The sequence below is a fragment of the Bufo gargarizans genome, chromosome 5, assembly GCF_014858855.1.
Source record: "Bufo gargarizans isolate SCDJY-AF-19 chromosome 5, ASM1485885v1, whole genome shotgun sequence".
Lineage (NCBI taxonomy): Eukaryota > Metazoa > Chordata > Amphibia > Anura > Bufonidae > Bufo > Bufo gargarizans.
The window spans coordinates 148,972,525-148,999,366 of NC_058084.1; the positions used below are offsets into that span (position 1 = coordinate 148,972,525).

At 42.0% G+C, this 26,842-nt stretch overlaps 1 protein-coding gene across 5 annotated transcripts in view; it reads right to left on the reverse strand.

Moving 5' to 3' along the window:
• Positions 1-26,842, reverse strand: part of PIEZO2 (piezo type mechanosensitive ion channel component 2) — a 537,568-nt gene that overhangs the window by 205,240 nt on the left and 305,486 nt on the right. For all 5 annotated transcript variants that reach the window (XM_044293449.1, XM_044293451.1, XM_044293452.1 and 2 more), the window contains exons 6-7: positions 15,443-15,647; positions 10,958-11,171 (exon numbers count right to left, since the gene is read on the reverse strand). In XM_044293449.1, the coding sequence (XP_044149384.1) occupies positions 10,958-11,171; positions 15,443-15,647 (419 nt within the window). The remainder of the gene's footprint in view (positions 1-10,957; positions 11,172-15,442; positions 15,648-26,842) is intronic.

Here is a 26,842-nt window from a genome sequence, read left to right on the forward strand (position 1 = left end):
TTTACCTGTCTACTAGGTACAGCAGGGGTATATAACACCCAAAAATGGGTGAATATCACCTTAATATGTAACAGACAAATTAGTGAAATGTTACCTGTCTACTAGGTAGAGCAGGGGTATATCACACCCAAAAATTGGTGAATTACTCCTGAATATGTAACATACAAATTAGTGAAATGTTACCTGTCTACTAGGTAGAGCAGGGGTATATCACAACCAAAAATTGGTGAATTTCACCCGAATATGTAACAGACAAATTAGTGATTTTTTTTTACCTGTCTACTAGGTATAGCAGTGGTATATCACACCCAAAAATTGGTGAATTTCCCCAGAAGATGTAACAGACAAATTTGTGAAATTACATCAAATAAAATACGTACAAATAAAAAAAAAATTAACTTGATTTATGAGGTGGAGGTCCATATGGAGTAGGAGTTTGAGGAGGCGGTGGACGCAGCGGTGTAGGTGGAAGCGGCGGTGGAGGAGGATGAGGTAGCCAACACAGTTTTTTTATTTAAATTTAAATGTATTTATTATTATTTTTTAATTAGGGTACACTTCAAAAGAGAAATATCCAAAATACAACAATGAGCAATTGAGCTGTAGTATAACAATGGCTGGTTAAGGCCGGTATACATGTCTATTCTGCACAAGGTACGGACAAGTCCTGTGGGATCCACGCCTGATTCATTTTAATGAACGTGAGCTTGTCCACATTGGCTGTAGACAGGCGGCTGCGCTTGTCTGTGATAACGCCCCCTGCCGTGCTAAACACACGTTCAGACAATACACTGGCTGCAGGGCAGGCCAGCACCTCCAAGGCGTAAAGGGCAAGCTCAGGCCATGTGCCCAATTTGGAGACCCAGAAGTTGAAGGGGGCAGACCCGTCATTCAGTATGTGTAGGCGTGTGCACACATATTGCTCCACCATGTTGGTAAAATGCTGCCTCCTGCTAAGACGTTCCATATCAGCTGGCGGTGCTGGTTGTTGTGGCATGCTGACAAAGCTTTTCTGCATTTCGGCCATGCTAACCCTGCCTTCTGAGGTGCTGGCGGTGCCACAGCTGCGTTGGCGACCTCTTCCTCCTCCTCTGCCTTCGTGTTGTGCTTCCAGTGTGGCCCCGCTGTCAGATGGGAATGTCCACTGGCGGAGTACTCGAAACAGCAACACAGGTCTCGCATGGAGGCCCAGTCATTGGTGGTGAAGTGGTGCTGTTCCGGAGAGCGACTCACCAGTGTGTGCTGCAGCTGAAACTCCACTATCGCCTGCTGCTGCTCGCACAGTCTGGCCAGCATGTGCAAGGTGGAGTTCCACCTTGTGGGCACGTCGCATATGAGGTGGTGAGTGGAAAGGCCGAAGTTACGCTGCAGTGTTGACAGGGGAGCAGCAGCAGGGTGAGAACGCCGAAAGCGGGCACAGACAGCCCGCATTTTATGCAGCAGCTCTGACATATCGGGGTAACTTTTAAGGAACCTCTGCACCACCAAATTCTGCAAATGCGCCAGGCAAGGGATGTGCGTCAAACCGGCTTGTCCCAGAGCTGCTACGAGATTTCGCACACAACCAGGCCAAACTTGAGGCTCACTGGCACCAATCACTTATCGGTCTGTTGCTCAAGGCCCGTCCACAGCTCCTGTGCGGTGTGGGGTTTGTCCCCCAAACAGATACGTTTTAAAACTGCCTGCTGTCGTTTACCCCTGTGCTTAAGTTGGTGGTGAAGGTGTTACGCTGACCAGATGAGGAGCCGGTAGTGGATGAGGATGAGGAAGCAGAGTAGGAGGAGGAAGTAACAACAGGAGGCAAACTGAAGCGCCCTGCAAACCTCGGTGGTGGAAGGACATGTGCCAAACTGCTATCCGCCTCAGGCCCAGCCGCCACTGCATTTACCCAGTGTGCTATTATGGAGATATAACGTCCCTGACAGTGCTTACTGGTCCATGTATCCATAGTGAGGTGCACCTTGCCACAGATGGCATTGCGCAGTGCACACCTGATTTTTTCCCCCACTTGGTTGTGCAGGGAAGGGATGGCACGCCTGGAAAAGTAGTGGCGGCTGGGCACGACGTACTGTGGGACAGCGACCGCCATAAGGCTTTTAAAACTCTGTCTCCACCAGACAGAATTACAGCATTTCAGTAAAAAATGCTGGCATTCAGGGCCAGGGATCGCAGGTGGGTAGGGGGGTAATTCCTCTTCCGCTCTAGTGTTTGGGAGATGGAGAGCTGAACGCTTCCGTGTGACATTGTGGAGATGCTTAATGACCCAGGTGGTGGTGTTGCTGGCAGATCCTCTGTTTGCGGGGTGGCAGGTGGCACTGTCACTGCAAAGGTGAATGAAGAGGCCGAGACTGCAGCAGAAGAGGAAGCAGGAGGAGCCAGAGACCTTTCTTGGTTTTTGAGGTGTCTACTTCAATGAAGCTCGTGCTGGTCATGCAGGTTGTGCTCAGTTTGAGAACGTTTATGCCTCGCTTCAGACTCTGATTGTACAGCGTGCAAACCACTCATGTCTTGTTGTCAGCTCATTGTCTGAAGAACTGCCACGCCAGGGAACTCCTTGGAGCTGGCTTTGGTGTGCTCGGTCCCTTGCTGTGGTGGGCAGTAGCAGGCGTACCGTCTAGGGGACGGCCGCTCCGCTTTTGCACCCTGCTCCCTCTTCTGCTGTGCTGGTGGCTCTGTGCGACCACCGCCTCTTCCTCCGAACTACACAGGTCACTCGCATGACCTTGATTCCATGTGGGGTCGAGGACCTCATCATCCTCCACATTATCTTCCACCCAGTCTTCACCCCTGCCTTCCTTGTCGGTCTGCACACTATCGAAAGCCACAGCAGTTAGCACCTGTATTTCATCATCATACAAGACGTGCTGCGGTGGTCCTCCCATGTACTCATCTTGAAACATAAGTGATTGGGCATCGGTGCACTGAATCTCTTCCACCTCTGGGGCAGAGCTAAGTAGATGGCCCTGGGAAACCCTGCTAGCAGAGTCATCAAAAAGCAGAGGAGACTGCTGCTTGACTTGGGGCTCAGACTGCTTGGTTGTTTTGCAAGGGGGTGAGGTGAAAGACTGATGGACATCGGCTGCAGATGCCAACTCTAATCTTTCAGCAGGACACTGAGTGGGAGACAATGTAAAGGAACTGGAGGCACTATCAGCAACCCAATCTACTATTGCCTGTACTTGTTCTGGCCTCACCATTCGTAGAGCCGCATTAGGCCCGACCAAATACCGCTGAAGGTTCTGTCGCCTACTCGCACCTGCAAGAGGAGCTCCACCAGCAGCACCACGACTGGGGCCACGTCTCTTATTTGACGCTCTCCACATATTTCTCAAATTTAGACTCTTGCCCAAAATGAGTGTTTTTTTCATAGCAGAATAGAACAACAGTATCTAAAGGGTGTATCTCACAATGACAGATGCAGCAAAGGCTGCAAAATTAAGTTTTTTGCCCTAAATAGTTTTTTTTAATAGCAGAATATAACAACAGTATCTAAAGGGTGTATCTCACACTGACAGATGCAGACAAGGCCGCAAATTAAGTATTTTGCCCAAAAAGGGTGTTTTTTGAATAACAGAATATGACAGCAGTATATAACGCTTGAATTTTACACGTACAGTCGTGGCCAAAAGTTTGAATTACATAAATATTGGAAATTAGAAAAGTTGCTGCTTAAGTATTTATAATAGCAATTTGCATATACTCCAGAATGTTATGAAGAGTGATCAGATGAATTGCATAGTCCTTCTTTGCCATGAAAATTAACTTAATAAAAAAAAAACTTTCCACTGCATTTCATTGCTGTCATTAAAGCACCTGCTGAGATCATTTCAGTAATCGTCTTGTTAACTCAGGTGAGAATGTTGACGAGCACAAGGCTGGAGATCATTATGTCAGGCTGATTGGGTTAAAATGTCAGACTTGACCTGATAAAAAGGAGGTTGATGCTTGAAATCATTGTTCTTCCATTGTTAACCATGGTGACCTGCAAAGAAACGCGTGCAGCCATCATTGCATTGCATAAAAATGGCTTCACAGGCAAGGATATTGTGGCTACTAAGATTGCACCTCAATCAACAATTTATAGGATCATCAAGAACTTCAAGGAAAGAGGTTCAATTCTTGTTAAGAAGGCTTCAGGGAATCCAAGAAAGTCCAGCAAGCGCCAGGATCGTCTTCTTAAGAGGATTCAGCTGCGGGATCGGAGTGCCACCAGTGCAGAGCTTGCTCAGGAATGGCAGCAGGCAGGTGTGAGCGCATCTGCACGCACAGTGAGGCGAAGACTTTTGAAAGATGGCCTGGTGTCAAGAAGGGCAGCAAAGAAGCCACTTCTCTCCCAAAAAAAAAATCAGGGACAGATTGATCTTCTGCAGAAAATATGGTGAATGGACTGCTGAGGACTGGGGCAAAGTCATATTCTCCGATGAAGCTTCTTTCCGATTGTTTGGGGCATCAGGAAAAAGGCTTGTCCGGAGAAGAAAAGGTGAGCACTACCATCAGTCCTGTGTCATGCCAACAGTAAAGCATCCTGAGACCATTCATGTGTGGGGTTGCTACTCATCCAAGGGAGTGGGCTCACTCACAATTTTGCCCAAAAACACAGCCATGAATAAAGAATGGTACCAAAACACCCTCCAACAGCAAATTCTTCCAACAATCCAACAACAGTTTGGTGAAAAACAATGCATTTTCCAGCACGATGGAGCACCGTGTCATAAGGCAAGAGTGATAACTAAGTGGCTCGGGGACCAAAACGTTGACATTTTGGGTCCATGGCCTGGAAACTCCCCAGATCTTAATCCCATTGAGAACTTGTGGTCAATCAAAAACCCACTAATTCTGACAAACTCCAAGAAGTGATTATGAAAGAATGGAATTGGCCCAGAAGTTGATTGAGAGCATGCCCAGTTGAATTGCAGAGGTCCTGAAAAAGAAGGGCCAACACTGCAATTACTGACTCTTTGCATAAATGTCATGTAATTGTCGATAAAAGCCTTTGAAACGTATGAAGTGCGTGTAATTATATTTCACTACATCACAAAAACAACTGAAACAAAGATCAAAAAGCAGTTTAGCAGCAAACTTTGTGAAAACTAATATTTGTGTCATTCTCAAAACTTTTGGCCACGACTGTACAGATGCAGACAAGGCCGCAAAATTAAGTATTTTGGCCAAAATGGGTGTTTTTTAAATACCAGAATAGCACAGCAGTATCTAAAGCGTGTATCTCACACGTACAGATGCAGACAAGGCCGCAAAATAAGTATTTTGCCCAAAATGGGTGTTTTTTTAATAACAGAATATGACAGCAGTATATAACGCTTGATATTCACACGTACAGATGCAGACAAGGTCGCAAATTAAGTATTTTGCAAAAAATTGGTGTTTTTTTTATAACAGAATAGCATAGCAGTATCTAAAGCGTGTATCTAAGACTGACAGATGCAGACAAGGCCACAAATTAAGTATTTTACCCAAAAAGGGTGTTTTTTGAATAACAGCAGTATATAACTCTTGAATTCACACTGACAGATGCAGACAAGGCCACAAATTAAGTATTTTGCCCAAAAAGGGTGTTTTTTTAATAACAGAATATGACAGCAGTATATAACGCTTGAATTTCACACTTAGAGAAGCAGCAAGGGCTGTAAAATTTTGTATTTTGCCCCAAAAGGGTGTTTTTTAAAACCCAGAAAATTATTGCTGTATTTCTAGCTTAAATTGCACACTGACTAATACGGCAGACGGGAGGGTTTTGCCCAAAATGGGTGTTTTTTAAAACCCAGAAAATTATTGAAGTATTTAAAGATTGTTTTTAACAATCACAGATGCAGCAAAGGCTGCAATATTAAGTACTTTGCCCAAAAATGGGTGTTCTTTTACTAACAGAATATGACAGCAGTATATAACGCTTGAATTTCACACTGACAGATGCAGACAAGGCTGCAAATTAAGTATTTTGCCCAAAAAGTGTGTTTTTTTTATAACAGAATATGACAGCAGTATATAACGCTTGAATTTCACACCGACAGATGCAGCAAAAAGGGTGTTTGCCCAAAAAGGGTGTTTTTTAAAACACAGAAAATTATTGTTGTATTTCTAGCTTAAATTGCACACTGACAAATGCTGCAAAGGCACCAGATGTAGGATATTGCCAAAAATTGGTGTTTTTTTTAACCCAGATTATTATTGCAGTATTTCAAGCTTGGATTTGAATGTCACAAAAGCACATATGCTATGCTGGTGCACTGAGCTTGGATAAAATGGCCGCCGCCCACCCCAGGTGAATTTAAAGGAGCATCACATGCTTGAAACAATCTTATTTATCCACAATTTTGAAAGGGTGCCAATAATTTTGTCCAGTCCATTTTTGGAGTTTGGTGTGACATCATGTCCAATTTGCTTTTTTCCCTCCCTTTTTTGGTTTTGTTCCAATACACACAAAGGGAATAAACATGTGTATAGCAAAACATGTGTTACTGCAATACTTTTCTGTGAGAAATACTTCATTTTCTTGAAAAATTTCAGGGGTGCCAACATTTACGGCCATGACTGTATAATCAATGTCTATGTTTGGTGCAGATAAATGAGGCTTAATTCTTTAACATAAGGGTTATGTTTCTTGTTTGCTCTAGATTACAAACTGCTATTCAGTCTCAATATAAACTGTAATATGTGATTCCAAGATCAAGGGATTTAATGCAATAAAGCCCACATCTTGTATATATTATGTCATGTAGCATATCTTCAATATAAACTAATGTAACTATTTGCAAATCTGTAAAATTATAAAACCCCTTGTATTTTGAGAGCAGACCCAGCAGGGGACACCCTTAATTCATGCAATCATTTTAAATTCATGCAAATGTCACAAAGCGCACCTAAGGTCAGTGACAAGCATGCACAGCGATGAGCTTTGCTACATGGTTCAGCACTAATCTGGACATATGCCAAGATCTGTTGCTTGAGGGGAGCTATATCCCGTTTAAACTACAGAAGGCAAGTTAATGCACCTTCCTTAAAAGAGTAATGTATTGATTGTCTGGTGAGCCCCGTCCGTCTCTATTGTAAATCAATAAAATAGTAGTCCCAAAGTCAGCTGTATGTGTTTTAAAGGGCTACACTGTTTACATTTCAAGCAGTCATATTGGCATTTTGAAAATTTCATGCAAAAATTCTGGCGTATGAAAGGCTCTCTTGTGATTAATATCCCTACTTCAAAGAATTACAGTAGCAACAGCCAGGAAGTTATAAGCCTCTGAAATTGCTGCTGGCTGATGGAAAGTGAAATCACAGGATGAATGAAGCCTGCTTACTCAATTTAGCAAAAACTAAACAAAACCACACATTAATTAACATCTTCTCATCAGCAAAACATCTCCTGAAGCAGAATGCTGTTCTGTCCAGGACTCTGCATTAGCTGCAATTGACAGAAGTTTTTAATAAACATGAGACTGCTAATTTGGAACAATGCATAAAAGGGGGGGGGGGGGGGGGCGGTAGCAAATACAGCCTTTGAACCACATTGAGACTGAATTCACCTATGCAGTTTAGGCTACTTTTAAACTCGTGTTTGGTGCGGATCCATCATGGATCTGCACAGACGGATCTGTTCAGATAACACAAACGTCTGCATCAGTTCAGAACGGATCCGTTTGTATTATCTTTAACATAGTCTTGAACACCATTGAAAGTCAACGGAGGATGGATCAGTTTTCTATTGTGCCTATTCTGTCATTATTGACTTACATTGTGTGTCAGAACGGATCCGTTTAGCTTAGTTTTGTCAGAGGGACGCAGCGTTTTGGTGTCTGCCTCCAAAGTGGAATGGAGACGGAACGGGGGAAAACTGATGCATCCTTTTCCATTCAGAATGCATTAGGGCAAAACTGATCTATTTTGGACCACTTGGGAGAGCCCTGAATGGATCTCAGGAACGGAAAGCCAAAACGCCATTGTGAAAGTAGCCTTAGATGCAGTTTTTTGAGCCAACTCAGAAGTAGATCCAAAATCCAATTTATAAGAGAGGTATAAGACTTTCCTTTATACTTCCATTCTTATTGGATTGACTCCTTATTCAAAAAAATAATAATAAATGAAATAGAAAAAAAAAAAAATGCATGTGTGAATACAGACAAACCGCAAAAGCTGAAGTGTGTGTACATATCTATATGTATATCTACATATACAAACCGGATTCCAAAAAAGTTGGGACACTATACAAATCGTGAATAAAAACTGAATGCAATGATGTGGAGGTGCCAACTTCTAATATTTTATTCAGAATAGAACATAAATCACGGAACAAAAGTTTAAACTGAGAAAATGTACCATTTTAAGGGAAAAATATGTTAAATCAGAATTTCATGGTGTCAACAAATCCCCCAAAAGTTGGGACAAGGCCATTTTCACCACTGTGTGGCATCTCCCCTTCTTCTTACAACACTCAACAGACGTCTGGGGACCGAGGAGACCAGTTTCTCAAGTTTAGAAATAGGAATGCTCTCCAATTCTTGTCTAATACAGGCCTCTAACTGTTCAATCGTCTTGGGCCTTCTTTGTTGCACCTTCCTCTTTATGATGCGCCAAATGTTCTCTATAGGTGAAAGATCTGGATTGCAGACTGGCCATTTCAGTACCCGGATCCTTCTCCTACGCAGCCATGATGTTGTGATTGATGCAGAATGTGGTCTGGCATTATCTTGTTGAAAAATGCAGGGTCTTCCCTGAAAGAGATGACGTCCGGATAGGAGCATATGTTGTTCTAGAACCTGAATATATTTTTCTGCATTGATGGTGCCTTTCCAGACATGCAAGCTGCCCATGCCACACGCAATCATGCAACCCCATACCATCAGAGATGCAGGCTTCTGAACTGAGCGTTGATAACAACTTGGGTTGTCCTTGTCCTCTTTGGTCCGGATGACATGGCGTCCCAGATTTCTAAAAAGAACTTCGAATCGTGACTTGTCTGACCACAGAACAGTCTTCCATTTTGCCACACTCCATTTTAAATGATCCCTGGCCCAGTGAAAACGCCTGAGCTTGTGGATCTTGCTTAGAAATGGCTTCTTCTTTGCACTGTAGAGTTTCAGCTGGCAACGGCAGATGGCACGGTGGATTGTGTTCACTGACAATGGTTTCTGGAAGTATTCCTGAGCCCATTCTGTGATTTCCTTTACAGTAGCATTCCTGTTTGTGGTGCAGTGTCGTTTAAGGGCCCGGAGATCACGGGCATCCAGTATGGTTTTACGGCCTTGACCCTTACGCACAGAGATTGTTCCAGATTCTCTGAATCTTCGGATGATGTTATGCACAGTTGATGATGATAGATGCAAAGTCTTTGCAATTTTTCGCTGGGTAACACCTTTCTGATATTGCTCCACTATCTTTCTGCGCAACATTGTGAGAATTGGTGATCCTCTACCCATCTTGGCTTCTGAGAGACACAGCCACTCTGAGAAGCTCTTTTTATACCCAATCATGTTGCCAATTGACCTAATTAGTGTTAATTGGTCTTCCAGCTCTTCGTTATGCTCAAATTTACTTTTTCCAGCCTCTTATTTCTACTTGTCCCAACTTTTTGGGGATTTGTTGACACCGTGAAAATTTTAATCAACGTATTTTTCCTTTAAAATGATACATTTACTCAGATTAAAAGTTTGATCTGTCATCTACGTTCTATTACAAATAAAATATTGACATTTGCCATCTCCACATCATTGCATTCAGTTTTTATTCACAACTTGTTTAGTGTCCCAACTTTTTGGGAATCCGGTTTGTATATATAGATATATATATATATATACATATATATAATGTGTTACATTATAAAAAAATATTATACCAAATTAATGTTGAAATTATTTTTACCATTATAATAGTTTGGACTTAATGGGCATCTGTCAGCAGATTTGGGACCAACACAGATGTCTTCAGCCGCCAAGCGCGAATGCAAAAGGTCAGCCAGTTTCATAGGTACAAATCTACTGACAGATGCCCTTTAACTGCATTATTAGGTTCCCTTTAAAGGGCTGTTTCAGGAAGACAATTCCTTTTTAAAATGAAACCAGCTTCTCTCATCTCTGACTATCTGCTGTTATTGCTGGAGGAAACCATGTTTCAGCATACATTTCCCCTGCAGAGGTAGCAATGAAATATAACATTATATGGCCACTATTCAAATGAATGTAATGCACAGACATGCAGGTTTCATCAAAGGGAAGAATCTCTTACAGGGCAGTCCTCTGTTCTCACAGGATGACCCCTGTATTATGTCTAAATGTCTTAAAAGGGCATATAGACAGGGAATGACATCATGAGCCAATACCTTCCTGAGACAACCACCTTTAAGGTATGACTGAGCTTTCAAGAAACTTTGCATTAATCAATAGTACAGTGTGTGTACATCAGGAATTACAATATTTCTGGAAACTATATGACTTGTACCTGGCATTGTTTATCAGTTTTCCTCTTTACAGGTTCTGTCTCTGGTTTGCAGTTCTCCTAGATATGGTGGGTGGAGATTAGCTCCCATCCACTGCACACAGAAAGTAGTGGAGAATCTATTCCTAAGTGTCTCACTAACTCAGAAGCAGCCACAGGATAATAGGTGGCATTACAGAGAAGTACTGACCTGTATGGTTGTGAATAAAGCTATTGTGCTGAGCTATAAGCTTCCTATGTAGATGCAGCAGTCTCTTTGCCTGTGCCGGATGATCCCCCCTGGACAGGCTTAAGTCATTTTTCAAAGTAAAAAGCAATTAGCTATTGGGGAAGGGGGAGGGGGAGGTAAACAGCTGATAACAGGAGAACTAAACATTTCTCACTGATAATATAGATTACAAAGTTTCTTGAGGTCACTTGTACTACTGATTAAGTTGTGAGAAAAGTTAGTAACCATTTAAGTGCATTAAGGTCCAATGAACAGAAAATTAATTAATTAATGTTTTTCACTTACCTGGCATAAAAATCACCAGGTGGAATGATCTCTTGAAAAAACTGAAACTGGTACAGATAAAGTCCAATCAAGTGCCCTGCACTAAATATGGCCATTAATACACATAGACAGCTGAATATCAGCGGATCAAATACTCGGCAACAGGACCACCATGTGCATAACCCCAAAAATACAAAGAAATATACAGCTGAGGTCAAAGAAGGCAACATCATGCCTAGACAGAAGCAAAAAAAAAGAGGCATTAAGTACTGTACTTAGGAAGAATAGTTACTAGAGATGAGCAAATTTCATATTTTGATATTCGTTCATGCTTTGATATTTGTACAATGCTATCCTACTCTTCTGTAGGGCGTAATGGAGGATGAAACTAGCATTTGAGTGAAAGTTCATTAGATTTTTTAAGCAAATATACATCATTTCTGTAACTATTAGAGATGAGTGAATTTCATGTTCTGAAATTTGTTCACGCTTCGTTTGGTGGCAAAAGCAGAATTGCGTTATTTATTCCGTTACCACAGACCATAATGCAATTCTATGATGGAATGCATAACGGAATGCCTTTAGAGGCTTTCTGGTATTCATTCCGTCATAATAGAAGTCTATGGGCTGCAAAACGGATCTGTCCCTTTTCCGTTATGCAGGGGACTCCTCTCTTGCATAACGGAAACAGGACAGATCCGTTATGCAGGCCATAGACTTCTATTATGACTAAATGAATAACGGAATGCCTATAAAGGCATTCCGTTATGCATTGCGTCATAGAATTGCGTTATGGTCCGTGGTAACGGAATCCATAACGCAATTCTACCTTTACCACCAAACAAAGTGTGAACAAATTTCAGAACATGAAATTCACTCACCTCTAATAGTTACAGAAATGATGTATATTTGCAGTAAAAATCTAATGAACTTTCACTCAAATGCTAGTTTCATCCTCCATTACTCCCTACAGAAGAGTAGGATAGCATTGTACACTATTTTAAAAACTGTTTTCCCATAACTTTATTTATCTATAAGGTGTTGCCAGTTGCATAAAATGTCAAATAACACCTGTATAAGGAGTAAGACTAATAGTCCATAGCTTTCTAGCAGATCAAATTTTATGTATACTTTATCTCCAGTTAGGACATTTTAGATTTTTTTTTACAGTGTCTTATAAGAGCTATATTACTTAATGTGGCTATTAGGCACATTGTATATACATACATTTTAAACACATATCATAGTATGGTACCCTTGGATGAAATTAACTATTGCAGTCTGTGAAGAGTGTTTAAAATTGAAAGGCAACAATGTGCCATCACTATGTCATCAGTAATGTATCTGTATTTTAAAGGGTTTGTCTTTTCTGTGTTTTCAGTTTCTTCATAGAAAATACCGAGCAATGGATATCCGTGTTGTCCAGTGGCCCAAATATGAATATTTAGCACCTAAAAACTAGTGTATTTAGCCACAGTAAGTGGTTATAACTTTGTCAACAAGAAAAAAAGTCATTATTGTGTAAAAACCTCTTTAAAGGAATTTTGTGGGGAGAATTTTAGTTGTGAACATTTGCCTAGAGCATGTTACAGATGGCAAAGAACCATCACCCACCTCTACAAATCTGCTGCTGCCATAACAAAATAGTTGACAGTGTAGTTGTAAATGCCAGTCACTGACTGAGCTGGTTCACTGCTATGGCCAGTGATTGGCTGGGCAGGCCTTCGCTAGTGCTTCTGGATGGGTTGAGATGGGACTGGAAAAGCAGTGGGGACCGAAGCTGTCGGCCTGGGAATGGTGGGGAATTGGAGGTGAGTAACAATTCCTTGCTATTTTAACATCTTCAAGGCAGTATTTTAAAATATAAAATTATCCCCAGAAAACACCCTTTAAATCGAGACATTAAAAAAAAAAAAAAAAGCAATTTGTCTTTGAATGTTCAATTGTAACTAAACTTTTAATGAAGTTTGTTTTTTATGTTTCAAATTCCCTAATAATAATGTACTTTATTCATTGATTTAGCATTTTTACTAAAGATATTACCCACTTAAGCCCTGATCTTCCTATGCGCTTCAAATTCATTATTCTCTAAATCGCTGACTTCTCAGAGGTGTACAGAGTACGGACTGTGCATTTTTATCAATGTGGCCGCAGGGAATAGAGAACGGGCAGGAGCACACACTGTGCTTCCCGAGGTTTACTAAATGCTGGCATAGCACATAGGTACTCTGTAACCATGTGCTATGCCAGGAGTGGCTTAGCGGAGCGGGCTCCTGCCTGTGCCTGCTTCGCTAAGCTAAAAGCTTACATGCAGAAGTTTTAGCTTAGCGGAGCAGGCACAGGCAGCAGCCCACTCCGCTCAGCTAATCCTGGCATAGCACATGGTTACAGGGTACCCAAATGCTATAATGAAAGCAACAAACCTCCTGACGAAGCCTTCAGGGTAAAACGCGCGTCGAGTTTCTGCGCGTGGGGATATACCTAAGTATGCCATAGTGTCTATACTTACCTCGGCTTTACTTTGAGGTTGGTGGTTTTCTTTTTTCCAAATACTCTATATAGTATACCCTTGTTTTATTTATGGTCAGTATACAGGGTAAACTCGAAAATTTTTGAATATCGTGCAAAAGTCCATTTATTTCAGCAATGGAAATAAAAAGGAATTGCATTAATGTAGCTTAAAATTAGAATCTTGTGAAAAGGTTCAATATTCTATGCTCAAAGTGTCACACTCTAGTCAGTTAATAATCCATATCCCCTGTGCAAAGGTACCACAACATTTTGACTTTGGGGTCTAATAAGCTGTAAGCCATAATCATCCAAATTATAACAAATAAAGGCTTGAAATATCTCACTTTGCATGTATTGAGTCTATCTCAGTGTGAGTGTGATTTTTTTTACATGGGACTGTCCGTTGGAGGAGACTGGAGGGAAGGAGTGATTGTATTTACATGTGACTGCGGTGGAGGAGGCTGGAGGGAGGGAGTGATTTTATTTACATGGGACTGCGGTGGGGGAGGCTGGAGGGAGATATTGATTTTATTTGCATGGGACTGGCATTGGAGAAGGCTGAAGGTAGAGACTGATTTGTTTTACATGGGACTGTGCAATTGAGGAGGCTGGAGGGAAGCAGTGATTTTATTTATATGGGAATGCAGTGAATGAGGCTGGAGATTACATGTGGCTGTGAGTTGGAGGAGGAGGTGAGGGAGGTAAAAAATAATTAGCTAGAGAGAGTGGAAATAAGGAAGGGTACATGAAAACAAACTGAGCATGCTTCCTGGAGTACTAGGCTGTGAATGATAATGTTATGCGTGTAGTGCGCACAACCATTGTGCTGAGTTGGTGTAGTGGGCTGGGAGGAACAAGAGGGGCAGTGAGTGGATGCTGAGAAGAGCTGCTTCATCACAACTGATACTACCACAGCTAGGATGAGATGGAGCAGGAAGTAGAGGCTGCATGGGAGAAATGAGAAAAGCTCAGCTTGATTAAAACATGTTTCAAGGTACTCAGTGAGTCTTAGTCTGTCGTATTATAAGCCACTGTAGTGATATTTTCCACTTTAAAGCGCACAGGACTTTGGGGGGGGGGGGGTGAGATATCTTTAGTAAACATGCAAAATCAATAAATAAAGTACATTCGAAAAATTATAATTAGGACATTTGGGACATTTTAAAAAAAAAACTTCACTAAAAGTTTAGTTAGTCTTTAAAGTTACATTTCATCTATTCTGTGAAGGAAGCCTTGCACCTTTTGTTTGTCTCTATTCATATATTAATGATAGGCGGGAACTAGCTTATTGAAAACAGCTTTGAAAATAAGAAATGAATGCTTGACCATGATGAAAGTAGTCATCACCCCAATGTGTACAATGCAAAAAATAAAGCTATTAAGCACCTTTTAGCAAAGTGAAATAAATGGACAGGTGCACAATCTGCTGTGTTTTTTAAATAGTCCCTGCCTAATGCACATCAGCAGGCTCATATCCTGTTGCTGAAAATGATGTCAATTTCATAACCTCGGCTGGTCCAAGATTTTTAATTCATTTGGAAGAAAAACAAATTGCTAACATATATACATAATCCAATCTATTACTAATGTATTGCTGAATTAAATTGGTTAAATTTCATTTCCGTATTTCCGTTCTGTTCAAAAATAGAACATGCCCTATTATTGCCCGCAAATAACGTTCCGTGGCCCCATTCAAGTCAATGGGTCCGCAAAAAAAAGGGAACACATACGGAATGTACTCCATTCCGTTTTTTTTTGTGGAACCATCTATTGAAAATTTTATGCCCAGCCCAATTTTTTCTATGTAATTACTGTATACTGTATATGCCATACGGAAAAACGGAACGGAAAAATGGAATGGAACCGGAAGCACTACTGAAACAAAAAACTGATCTGTTAAAAACGGCCCGCAAAACACTGAAAAAGCCATATGGTCGTGTGAACAAGCTCTAAGTAGACTCTGACACACAAAAAGCACATTCTGCATAAACCTACCTGTTATACCAAGTAAAATTGTAACAACTACTTTTCCAGCAGTGGCTATCATGTTGCCAATAAATTCTTTAAGTTTTGAGGCAATTGAGGCAACTTTGCGGAGAAGTTTTAACCTTGCACTTTCTTCTGCCTCTTCAATTCCATTGTTTTCATCAAAGTCTTCTTCATACATTAATGCGTCATCCATATCCATTTTCTCCATTGTCTGAATTGAAAAGTATGATAAAGTAAAGTTGACCAATTAATGTTACTAACGGCATGAATTGCAATGTAGACGAAGAACAATTAGTACATACCAGTAACTATTTATCTATATTGTGCAGTCACACAGAGGATTGACTTTGCCACCATGGTGATCACCAGTCGGGATAGTGATTAACAGGCTATGCACACTGCCATACGGTATTTTTGCTCCAAACAACCTCTGATAAATTTATGAGGAGAGAAACCGAATGTACTTCAAGTGTTGTTTCTGATGGAGAACATTTCCATAATACAGTTCCTTATGGAGGACCATAAACCAGTGGTCAAGTCCTTTGCTGCAGCACACTGAGTGTTTAATGACTCAGTTCTATGCTCACCACTCAGCAAAGAATCCAATACAAGAGACTGTGCGTCATGCTTTATATTTTCTAATTATGTTTATACAAGTTAAACTTTACAAAATATAAAAAGGTTTTTGCAGGTGTGATATATATCTGAACCTTTTATACTTTACAAAGTATGAGAGTCTTTGTGCATGTGTATATTAATGTTACATTGGATTAAACAATGGCACACTGGCCTACATCATGGAGCCTAACAGCTGTTATGAAAAGAGCATGGCACAGACTTCTGCATAAATACATTTTTAATCTGTATTTATTGCTAAAGGGGCATTTCCATCTGACACATTTATAAGAAATGTATCTGAGACAATAGTATATGCCATAAATGCCCAATAGATGTTGTTCCCAACTCTGGCACCCATACCTATTTCAAAAATGGGGCCCCAAAGTGAATGGAAAGCAAGCAATGTATGCACAGCCACTCCTACATTCACTGTTAAGGGACTTCCAAAAAGAGCTAAGAGTTGGCTTGGCTATTTTTGGATGTCTTATATCAGTAAATGAATGGGTGGTCATGTTTGCGTGGCTTGCTCTCCATTAACTGCTATAGGACTTTCAAAAGTAGCCAATCATGCCCACTCAACTATTTTCATAAGTCCTACAGCAATGAATGGAGAAGATGTCGCACATACAGGCATGTTCTCCATTTATAGCAGGCCCTGATCTTGAGATATGATCAGGTTCCAGGGGTGGGAACCGCACCTATCGGATATTTATGGAATATCTGGCAGTATGCCATAAATGTCCCAGATAGGATTAATCTTTTAATGTTGCAAATTAATTTCTTCATTGAAAAGAACAATAATTTACCACCATAATACATTTGTAAAGTAACATTAAAAATACAATAAAACAGTGATAAAACTTTAAATAGCACAAGGATTAAAATTAAGGATCGGCACAAATATTTCTAAAGCTGTGGTACAGATACTACAGCAAAGCAAATGTCAAAACAGCGATACATCCCAGGCAGGAAAACACTGGTGCCTGCACTGCAGCTGTTATTGCTACTATAAGAGTGGGGCCAGAAGCTGTTATTAGTCATGCCTGTGCAATTTTGTTGACATTCGACTTTTAACTCTCTCATGTATAAACACCAAAGCGAGGTAAAAGCCATCTTTTTCCATAAAGAATCTATTCAGCAACTCCTACTCGAAAGACAATCCATAGTGCTGTCAGGTGTAGATAGTTCTGGTGGTGCCTGGTACTAGCTGCATACCTAGTATTTATTTCAACAATAAGGCCACTTCCACACAGTCAGCCAAGCCAACAGCAGGTCCAAAATAGGAAAGACAGGCAAATATTTCCATTATAGTATTTTTATGTTTCACACCTGGTTTTGGCTTTTCAAATATTGATGCAAAATACTGATTACTTCTGTGTGAAAATGGTCTAAGATTGTAAAACCAGGAAAATTTTGCAAATTATAAAAAAAGGTAAACGTATGAATAATATCAACATTATATATAAAATGAACGGTAGAAATGAATTCTCAGAACTTAAGGTTGTTGGACTGTGTGTACTGTATATATACAAGATATTTTCATACTACAGGTGGGTGCTAAAACGCTATTTTTTCCATTTACTCTTTGTGTGTGGCAACCATTTTCTTTTTATTACATTGACTTTTGATCATAGTGCTATCTTAGAGCATCTCAACGGAAATAAGCGGACTGGGAGAAAATGTCTGTATGTGGGTAAGTAACTGGCTCAATGATAGAAAACAGAGGGTGGTTATTAACGGTACACACTCAGATTGGGTCACTGTCACTAGTGGGGTACCTCAGGGGTCAGTATTGGGCCTTATTCTCTTCAATATATTTATTAATGATCTTGTAGAAGGCTTGCATAGTAAAGTATCAATTTTCGCAGATGACACTAAACTGTGTAAAGTAATTTACACTGAAGAGGACAGTATACTACTACAGAGGGATCTGGATAGATTGGAGGCTTGGGCAGATATGTGGCAGATGAGGTTTAACACTGACAAATGTAAAGTTATGCACATGGGAAGGAAAAATGCAAGTCACCCGTACATACTAAATGATAAAACACTCGGTAACACTGACATGGAAAAGGATCTAGGAATTTTAATAAACAGCAAACTAAGCTGCAAAAAACAGTGTCAGGCAGCTGCTGCCAAGGCCAATAAGTTAATGGGTTGCATCAGAAGGGGCATAGATGCCCGTAATAAGAACATAGTCCTACCACTTTACAAATCGCTAGTCAGACCACACATGGAGTACTGTGTACAGTTCTGGGCTCCTGTAAACAAGGCAGACATAGCAGAGCTGGAGAAGGTCCAGAGGAGGGCAACTAAAGTAATAACTGGAATGGGGCAACTACAGTACCCTGAAAGATTATCAAAATTAGGGTTATTCACTTTAGAAAAAAGCTGACTGAGGGGAGATCTAATTAATATGTATAAATATATCAGGGGTCAGTACAGAGATCTATCCCATCAGCTATTTATCCCCAGGACTGTGACTGTGACGAGGGGACATCCTCTGCGTCTGGAGGAAAAAAGGTTTGTACACAAACATATAAAAGGATTCTTTACGGTAAGAGCAGTGAGACTATGGAACTCTCTGCCTGAGGAGGTGGTGATGGTGAATACAATAAAGGAATTGATCCAGGGAGTTATTCTGATTGCCTGATTGGAGTCGGGAAGGATTTTTGTATTCCCCTAAAGTGGGGGAAATTGGCTTCTACCTCACAGTTTTTTTTTTTGCCTTCCTCTGGATCAACTTGCAGGATAACAGGCTGAACTGGATGGACAGATGTCTTTTTTCGGCCTTATGTACTATGTTACTATGTTATATAAATATATATACAGTACAGACCAAGAAAGATAAAGAAAGGCGGCGCTGGGCACGAACGGTGGCGGGTGTGGCCAGCACCTTGCATCCATTTACATCCCCTTGGGCACCTTATTTTTTTGACTGACAGGTTAGTAATAGCTGTTTTTTAGCAAAATGAGCCTACAGATGACATTTGTAAGCCAACAGATGACATTTATAAGCCCACATTAGGAATCGTGAAGACACCCTGAACATCAGCATATTTTTGTCTGACAGGGGTCAAACCTGGTGACAGAATCCCTTTAAGTGTATTTGAGCGCAACAATTTCAGTGTATAGTTTGGTGGCAGCCAGGGGACTTCCAATTAGGCCTGTAATTCTTTTCAAAAACAGAGCTGCTAATGCAGATGTGAACAAACCCTAAAATGTCTTGTAAAAAAATTTGTGGAAAACGAAAGACCTGTGTGATGTCATCTGCTAGTGAGAATGTGGGTGGCTGTAGTAGTGCAAACAGCAGTAGCAGCACAGTCGGAACCAGCCATTAGTAGTAGTTGCAGGCCACAGTTCTCCCTCACTTCTGGTAGGCAGCAGATTATTATTGAGGACAAAGAGGGTGACATTGTGGACTGGATCACTGACTCATCCTCTCAGTCACACCAAAATGATGTCACCTCTGAGTCTAACACCATGCCTTTGAACCAGGCGTTAGTGCATTTATCCTGCTCCTCCTCATTGCGGACCCAGAAAGGTGTTTAATTTGCATCATCTCTGTCTTCAATGACCCTCCTACCTTATTTTTTTCCCTAAGAATAGCCAACACCCCATGTGCTTTGGAGTGTTTGGACTGCCATGAGGAAGGAGGGTCAGGTGAGGCGGGGACCTAATGAAATGCAGAGCTGTGTTGATGGTGATGGTGTTGATGGGGATGGTCAGCTTGGGAACAGGTGTTGCCACTCATCTGCAGGATGAAAATAAGCTGTGGGTACAAACATAGGCACTACGGATCTATTGCAGCACGGCATTAACAGATCCAGTGGAAAACAGAACTGGCCAGCAACTGGAACAAGACTGTCCTCCTTCTCCCTGTCTTCTTTGTGGCAGCCAGGATGCATTCACAAGCTGTACAGTGTCCTGGTCATCAACAGTTATTGCTTCTCCCAATCAGACTACTCTGCTTCTTCATCAGTCACCATAACGGAATGTGTGGACACAAAACAACTTTACGTGCCCAGCAATCCACTTGTATGCAAGATGAACTTCTACTTGCCATAGTTTATTTTAGTACATTCGCTGCTGTACCACTTTGTGGATTCCATTGCCCTTAGGGAACTAATAGCATGCAATCAGCCTCAATGGAACAAACTTAATGGTGGAAGAAGAACAGCTTCTATTTCTTGCTGAGTAGGAGTTGGTGGTGCTGGAGAATCAGGCTGATGATTATGATGATGATGTCAATGACAACATTGGCCATAACCTATCATCACACTGGCGAGCATGACAAGCTGCATGCTTGCTTCCTTATGCGCTGACAGGAATACTATCCATGATCTCTGGCACAGAATGTAAAGTACCATGTCTGTTTTACCACATGAACTTCTGGGCAAACAGATTGTAACAGTGGCTGAAACTGGCTCAGTTTGCTCTCACTGTACTGTCTTGTCCAGTCTCCAGTGTCAACTGAGAGAGGGTATTTAGTTCAGCAGATGGTGTCATCACACCCAAACAAACAAACTTGTCCTCCTCAAGTGTAGAAAACATCACATTTGTCAAAATGAATAAGACATGGATCTGTGAGGATTTTTACACACCTCCAACTGAGGCCAAATAATACATCTGCCATTGATGATGGTGGCTATTTATCGATTTGCCAATCATCCCACTGCATATGTCTACCTGCCATCATGTTCCATACTGTATTGCTGCTGCTCCTGTTGCCATTGCCACAGCTTCTACTCCCCCTACTGTCACTACTACTACCCCTACACAGCTGCACATCTACTACCTTGTCTGTTAGGTTCAATGCTGTGCTGCTACTATGAGTCCTAAATAGCCACACATCTCCTGCCTTGTTCTTGAGGTTCCACATCCACACAGTACTGCTCCCAAACAAAAGGGAGACTTTTTAAACACTTGTTCAGGACAAGCTTCTTCTGATACTACTGTGTGTAAGTATAAACACAGGAAGGCACCTGTCCCCGTTAAGGCCTAATATTTGGTATTTGGACGCTTGTTCAGAACAAGCTATTGCTTCTTCCAGTACTAGCTTGTGTATGTATAACCAGGGGCAGGAATCTGCCCTCATTAAGGCATCATTTTAGACATCTGTCCCCAATAAGGGACAATTTATAAATGCTTTTTAACTTTATACAACAGAAATCTGATACAGCATTGTGTTTTGCACATAGCTATATACAGTATGTCAGTGTTATTTACTATTGCTGTCTTCACATTAAAGAGCTTGAAAGGAAAGAGAAGAAATTTGAAAAAATAAATAAAAAATAAAAAAGAGAGAAAGACAAGAGAAAAAAAAGTCCTTGGAGACCTCAGAGTGACATCCATATTTTAAATCAACTTTTAGGTAAATTTTAACACTTTTGATTCCGGTACAATAGATTCAGACTTTTGTCCAGTTAGTTAGAATCGGACCCAAAATGAATTTTAAGAAATAGATTCATCTATTGTAGGCATAAAGGAGCATGGATACATTCAGCACATGTGCTGGTAAGTTTCTGGGAAAAGATGTGTTGTGAAGTGAGCCATATTGTGGCATCAAATTATATTTGATTACCGTATATAGTTCTATTGTACGATACATTCATATGTGCTCAGTATGCAACTATATGTGATATGAGTACTACTCATTCATAAGCCAGAGAACACCCCTTCCCATCAGCCATGATTCATTAGTGTGGAATGCAATAGAGCTGTCAATCATACCTAGTCTACAAACTTTTCCTTCATGTTTTCTTCATAGAAATTAGATGAGCCAGCACATCATCCTGCCAATATTACTTGCTACATTCAGATTTTCAAAGTATAAGTGTCAGATCTGCTTTTAACTGTGATCAATTGGCCTAATCAGATACATATGAATACTTCACACAATTATTCAAACTAAAGGATTATAACAGAGCAGCACATAAACGGTTATGTTCAGTGGACTACCTCCAATGGAGATAGACCACGCAGCTGCTATGGGGCTCTTGGGGAAAGGGGGCCATGGTGGATTAAAGATCTCACTCCATAATTACATTCAATGCAGGCTCCTGTCTAGAGTCCCTGTTATCAGAGCAGTCTGGAGGCTCAGAAAACTAAAGAACCTGTGATGACATCCTCACAGGTCCTGCAGTATCTAGAAAAGGAACTGCACAGAGAATTCTCTAGAGCCTAGGTTACGAAAGTACAGCTGCCACGACCTGTGTCATGATCACAGTTCCTGCATCATCTACTAAAGGAACCGCACAGAAAATGGTGTAGTTCCCAGGCTAGGCAGGTGCAGCTGCCAGGACTTGAGATTACATTATCATCATCATTAGAGATGAGTGAATAGAAGCTGACGAAGTGGAATTCGATCCGAATTTCAGGAAAAATTAGATTTACAACAAATGCTAATTTCCTTGCGCTTCATGGTATCACATTTTTCCTAAAATGGCTGCTGCAGTTACTCCTGGAGCGTAGAGGGGTTTCCACCGCTGGAGGGTGTCCCGATTGTTGAGGAGTCTGCTCAGCATCCAGTGGTGATCCAAGTGAAGAAGCTCTTCCAAGCACTAGTGTGGTAGCTGTATATTTGTTACCCCCAATAAGGGAAAAGACTCTAGATTGAGGGTGAAGAAGAACTCTCTTTATTGATGGCCACAGCTCGGCCTTTTATGCAAAAACACAAACTACAGCAACCAATCAATATACAGTAACAGATAATGCATTCACAAACAGGGGTTTGGTCACATAGCTTACAAGTAGACACTGTGTCTTAACCCAGACATTAGAACAGAGTGTTATCCTGTGTACTGTAATTGAGTAGGTCAGTCTTGAGCAGAGTAGACTGACTGTCTGGAAGTGAGTCTACACCTATACACATAGATGTCTGCTCCATTGTTAAAAGTAGGTATCCAAGGTCCTGCCTAAAAATCATCTTTAACTTTAAACAGGGGGATCTGTTACAGAAAGGAAGTCTGGGAAGTCGGGATCACCCAGACGGACATGCATGCAGCCAATCAGCAGCCAGCCAGCCCTGTGATGTCACAGCCCTATAAATACAGCAGCCATCTTAGATTCAGACATTTTCCAGTGTTCTGAGTAAAGGGACAGATGGGAGAAGGCGAAAAAAGAAAAATATATACGCACTTTACTGTTGCAGTTATTTGTGGTGAAAGCGTTTAGTGGCCAATTTCAGTACAGAAAGAAAAATATATATGATGCACTTCACTGTTGCAGTTATTTGTGGTGAAAGCGTTTAGTTGCCTATTCCAGTACAAAAAGAATGATATATATGCATTTCACTGTTGTAGTTATTTGTGGTGAAAGCGTTTAGTGGCCTATTTCAGTACAGAAAGAAAATATATATGCATTTCACTGTTGTAGTTATTTGTGCTGAAAGTGTTTAGTGGCCTATTTCGGCAGAAAAAGAAAAATATATAAGCATTTCACTTCTGCAGTTATTTGTGGTGAAAGCATTTAGTGGTCTATTTCAGTACAAAAAATATATATATACGTATTTCACTGTTGCAGTTATTTGTGGTGAAAACGTTTATTGGCCTATTTCAGTATAGAAAGAAAAATATCTACGCATTGCACTTCTGCAGTTATATGTCGTGAAAGCGTTTAGTGGCCTATTTCAGTACAGAAAGGAAAATATATACACATTTCACTGTTGCAGTTATTTGTGGCGAAAGCGTTTAGGGACCTATTTCAGTACAAAAAGAAAAATATTTACGCACTTCACTGTTGCAATTATTTGTGGTGAAAGCATTTAGTGGTCTATTTCAGTACAAAAAGAAAAATATATTAGTCACTTTTAGGGGTGTTTTAATTTGCTTTAATTTATTTAGTTCAGCCAAAATTATGTCAGACACAGAAGTGCCAGGCCCTGCACAGAGGAATGGCAGAGGCATAAATGTTTCTGGCGCAGGCAGAGTTTGCAGCAGAGTAAGGAGAGGTGGCAGCAGGAGTCGGAGCGAGAGGCCTAGCGGTCATGTCTTGACCAGCAAACCAGATGTTCTTGATTGGTTAACTGGGTAATCCACTTCATCCAAAGTGACATCTGACACCCCCAACCAACAGTAGGTGGGCTCGTCAGACACAACCCTAAGCTGGCATGGCCCGGGAGCAGGCCCTGTGCCCTTACCTGTCTTCAACCTGCCTCTGTCCTTTGCTGTTCCCTCAACCACAGAAGTATTGTATGCTGTGGGTCAGCGTCACTATACAGCGAGGACGAGCTACTATAGGACAGTCAGCAGCTACTGCCCAGCCAAGCTCTGGAGGAGACATCCGCTGCTTCCTCCGCTAGGCGGGCAAGTAGTGATGAGGAGAGTGGCGTGGGAGGTGGTGTTGCGAGCAGTTAGGCTCCTGACCTAGAGACCGTTCAGGAGGACATCAGTGATCTGCAGACACTACTCGATGATGAAGCCGATCGTACTTGAGAGCAGGGTGCAGAAGGGGCTTCATCATCATCAGGAGAAGATGGTGGCAGCTTGCTCGTGAGGCAGCGGATGAACCAGCAAGGTGGTAGCATGGCTGGGAGTCAGCAGGATGGCAGCAAAGGGAGGTCGGGAGCAAAAATTGCCTGGGGTAGACCACCTGCTTTGCAGCAGCCTACCTGCCTGGGAAATAGTGGTGCAGTGGTTCACGGAGGCAGCGGCGGTAGCAGTCAGTCAGTGCGGACTGTTGGGGGGAAAATCACCTACTCGGAGGTGTGGCAGTTTTTTGTTAAGCCGTCGGAGGAGGTTAACATAGCCATATGTAGAATATGTGGGCAGAAGGCGAAGCGTGGCCAGGGTGCCAATGTTGGCACCACGGCCCTGCGTCAACATATGCAGTGTCACCATAAAGGGGCCTGGGAGAACCGTGGCTCCGATGTGGTGGTCCAGCCTGCCACAGCAACTGCTGCATCACCCAGTGGCACGCACTCGGTTTCAGCCAGTCAAGGCTCCACCACCTCAGCTGAAGTGAGCTGGCTGTCATTCCCATCTTCTGCTGGTCCAGAGGCTCCTGCTCCTCTTCCTCTTCGTCAGTCATTCCATCAGCAATCGATCACTGAAGCGATTGCCAAGAGACAGCAGTATGCCTGCACGCATCCAACGGCGCAGAAGCTGAACGTGCTCCTGTCTAAGTTGCTGGTGCTGAAGTCCCTCCCTTTCCAAGTGGTGGACTCTGCACCTTTCAGAGAACTGATGGCTTGTGCCGAACTGAGGTGGAGAGTGCCAAGCCGTCATTTCTTTTCAAAAAAGGAACTACCAGCCCTGCACAGATATATAGAACAGAAGATGGGCCAGTCTTCGAGCCTGTCGGTGTCTGCCAAAGTGCACGGCAGCGCCGACGTGTGGAGCAGTGATGAGCGGCAGGGGCAATATTCGAATTTGCGATATTTCGCAAATATTTTGAAGAATATTCGTCATATATTCGAGCATTCGAGATTATATTCTCGATTGCGAAAATCGGCAATGTAATATTCGGGTAATGCGTTTGAAATACAGGCGTGGGTCACTTATGCTACATTTTTTTGAGACTGAAGAAAATGGTTGGCACGAACATTAGAATAGCTCTATATGTAGATAGAGTGCTCCAATATATTTGCGCTTGCGAATTTTTGGCAATGGTAAGGGGTATGCAACTTTTCCATTGGTTGCTAGGGATGTTGCTAAGCTGTGACAAAGCCTTCTCATTGGCCCACAAGCTAGAAGAAGGGAGGGATGATCACCTGATGCGTACCGTGTTAAAAAAAACACGAATATTCGATTTTACAAATATATATCGCTATATTCTAAACATTTTCAAATTCTAGAAGTGCCAATATTCGCGATTAAAATTCAAATATTCGCGCTCAACACTAGTGTGGAGCTGTAACTACGGTCAGGGACAGTACATGTCCTTTAAAGCCCACTGGGTGAATGTGGTTCCTGCACAGCCACACTAGCAACTTGGCCAGGTCATGCCGCTTCCGCCTCAACGTTGTCACGCCGTTAGTACTGGGACAATCCGTCCGTCTCTGGCTCCTCATCTCCCACCATGTCCTCAGCCTCCACTGCAGGGACAAGTCACAGTGCCCCTCCAGCATACCACATGTGCAGGGCATGGCGGTGTCACGCTGTTCTGCACATCGTTTACCTGGGCGTTTGGAGTCACACAAGGGAGGAACTGCTTCCGTGTCCTTCGTCAAGAAATCGAATGCTAGCTTCCTCCCCGACAACTCAAAATTGGAACCATGGTGACCGACAATGGGAAGAACACTGTGTCGGCGCTGCATGACAAACGTGTTCAATCTGGTTGTCAAGCAGTTCCTGAAGTCTTCCACCCATCTGCAAGACATTCTAAAAATGGCCTGGAAACTTTACATGCATTTCAGCCACATGTACACTGCAAAGCACACCCTCTTTGAGCTGCAGTGGCAGAACGGCATACCCCAACATAGGCTGATATGCAACGTTTCCACCCGTTGGTATTCCACCCTCCATATGTTGGACCAACTATACGAACAGAGAAAGACCATGGACGTTTTCTTGATGATCCAAGCGGAAAGGAGTACTCCCCTGTGTAACTTCAATGTCAGTGGAAGCTCATGCCTGACACCTGCTGTTTGCTCAGGCCCTTTGAGGACGCCACGTTATTTGTCAGTCTCCAGGACTACGGAATGAACGACGTCATTCCACTACTTCATGTCCTGGAACAGATGGTGGTAACAATGGCTGGTCAGGAGATGTGGCGCCTAGATCTCACGGCCACATGAGGAGGACATTGGAGGACATTAGAGCATAAGCAATGTGTAGCGAAATTGTG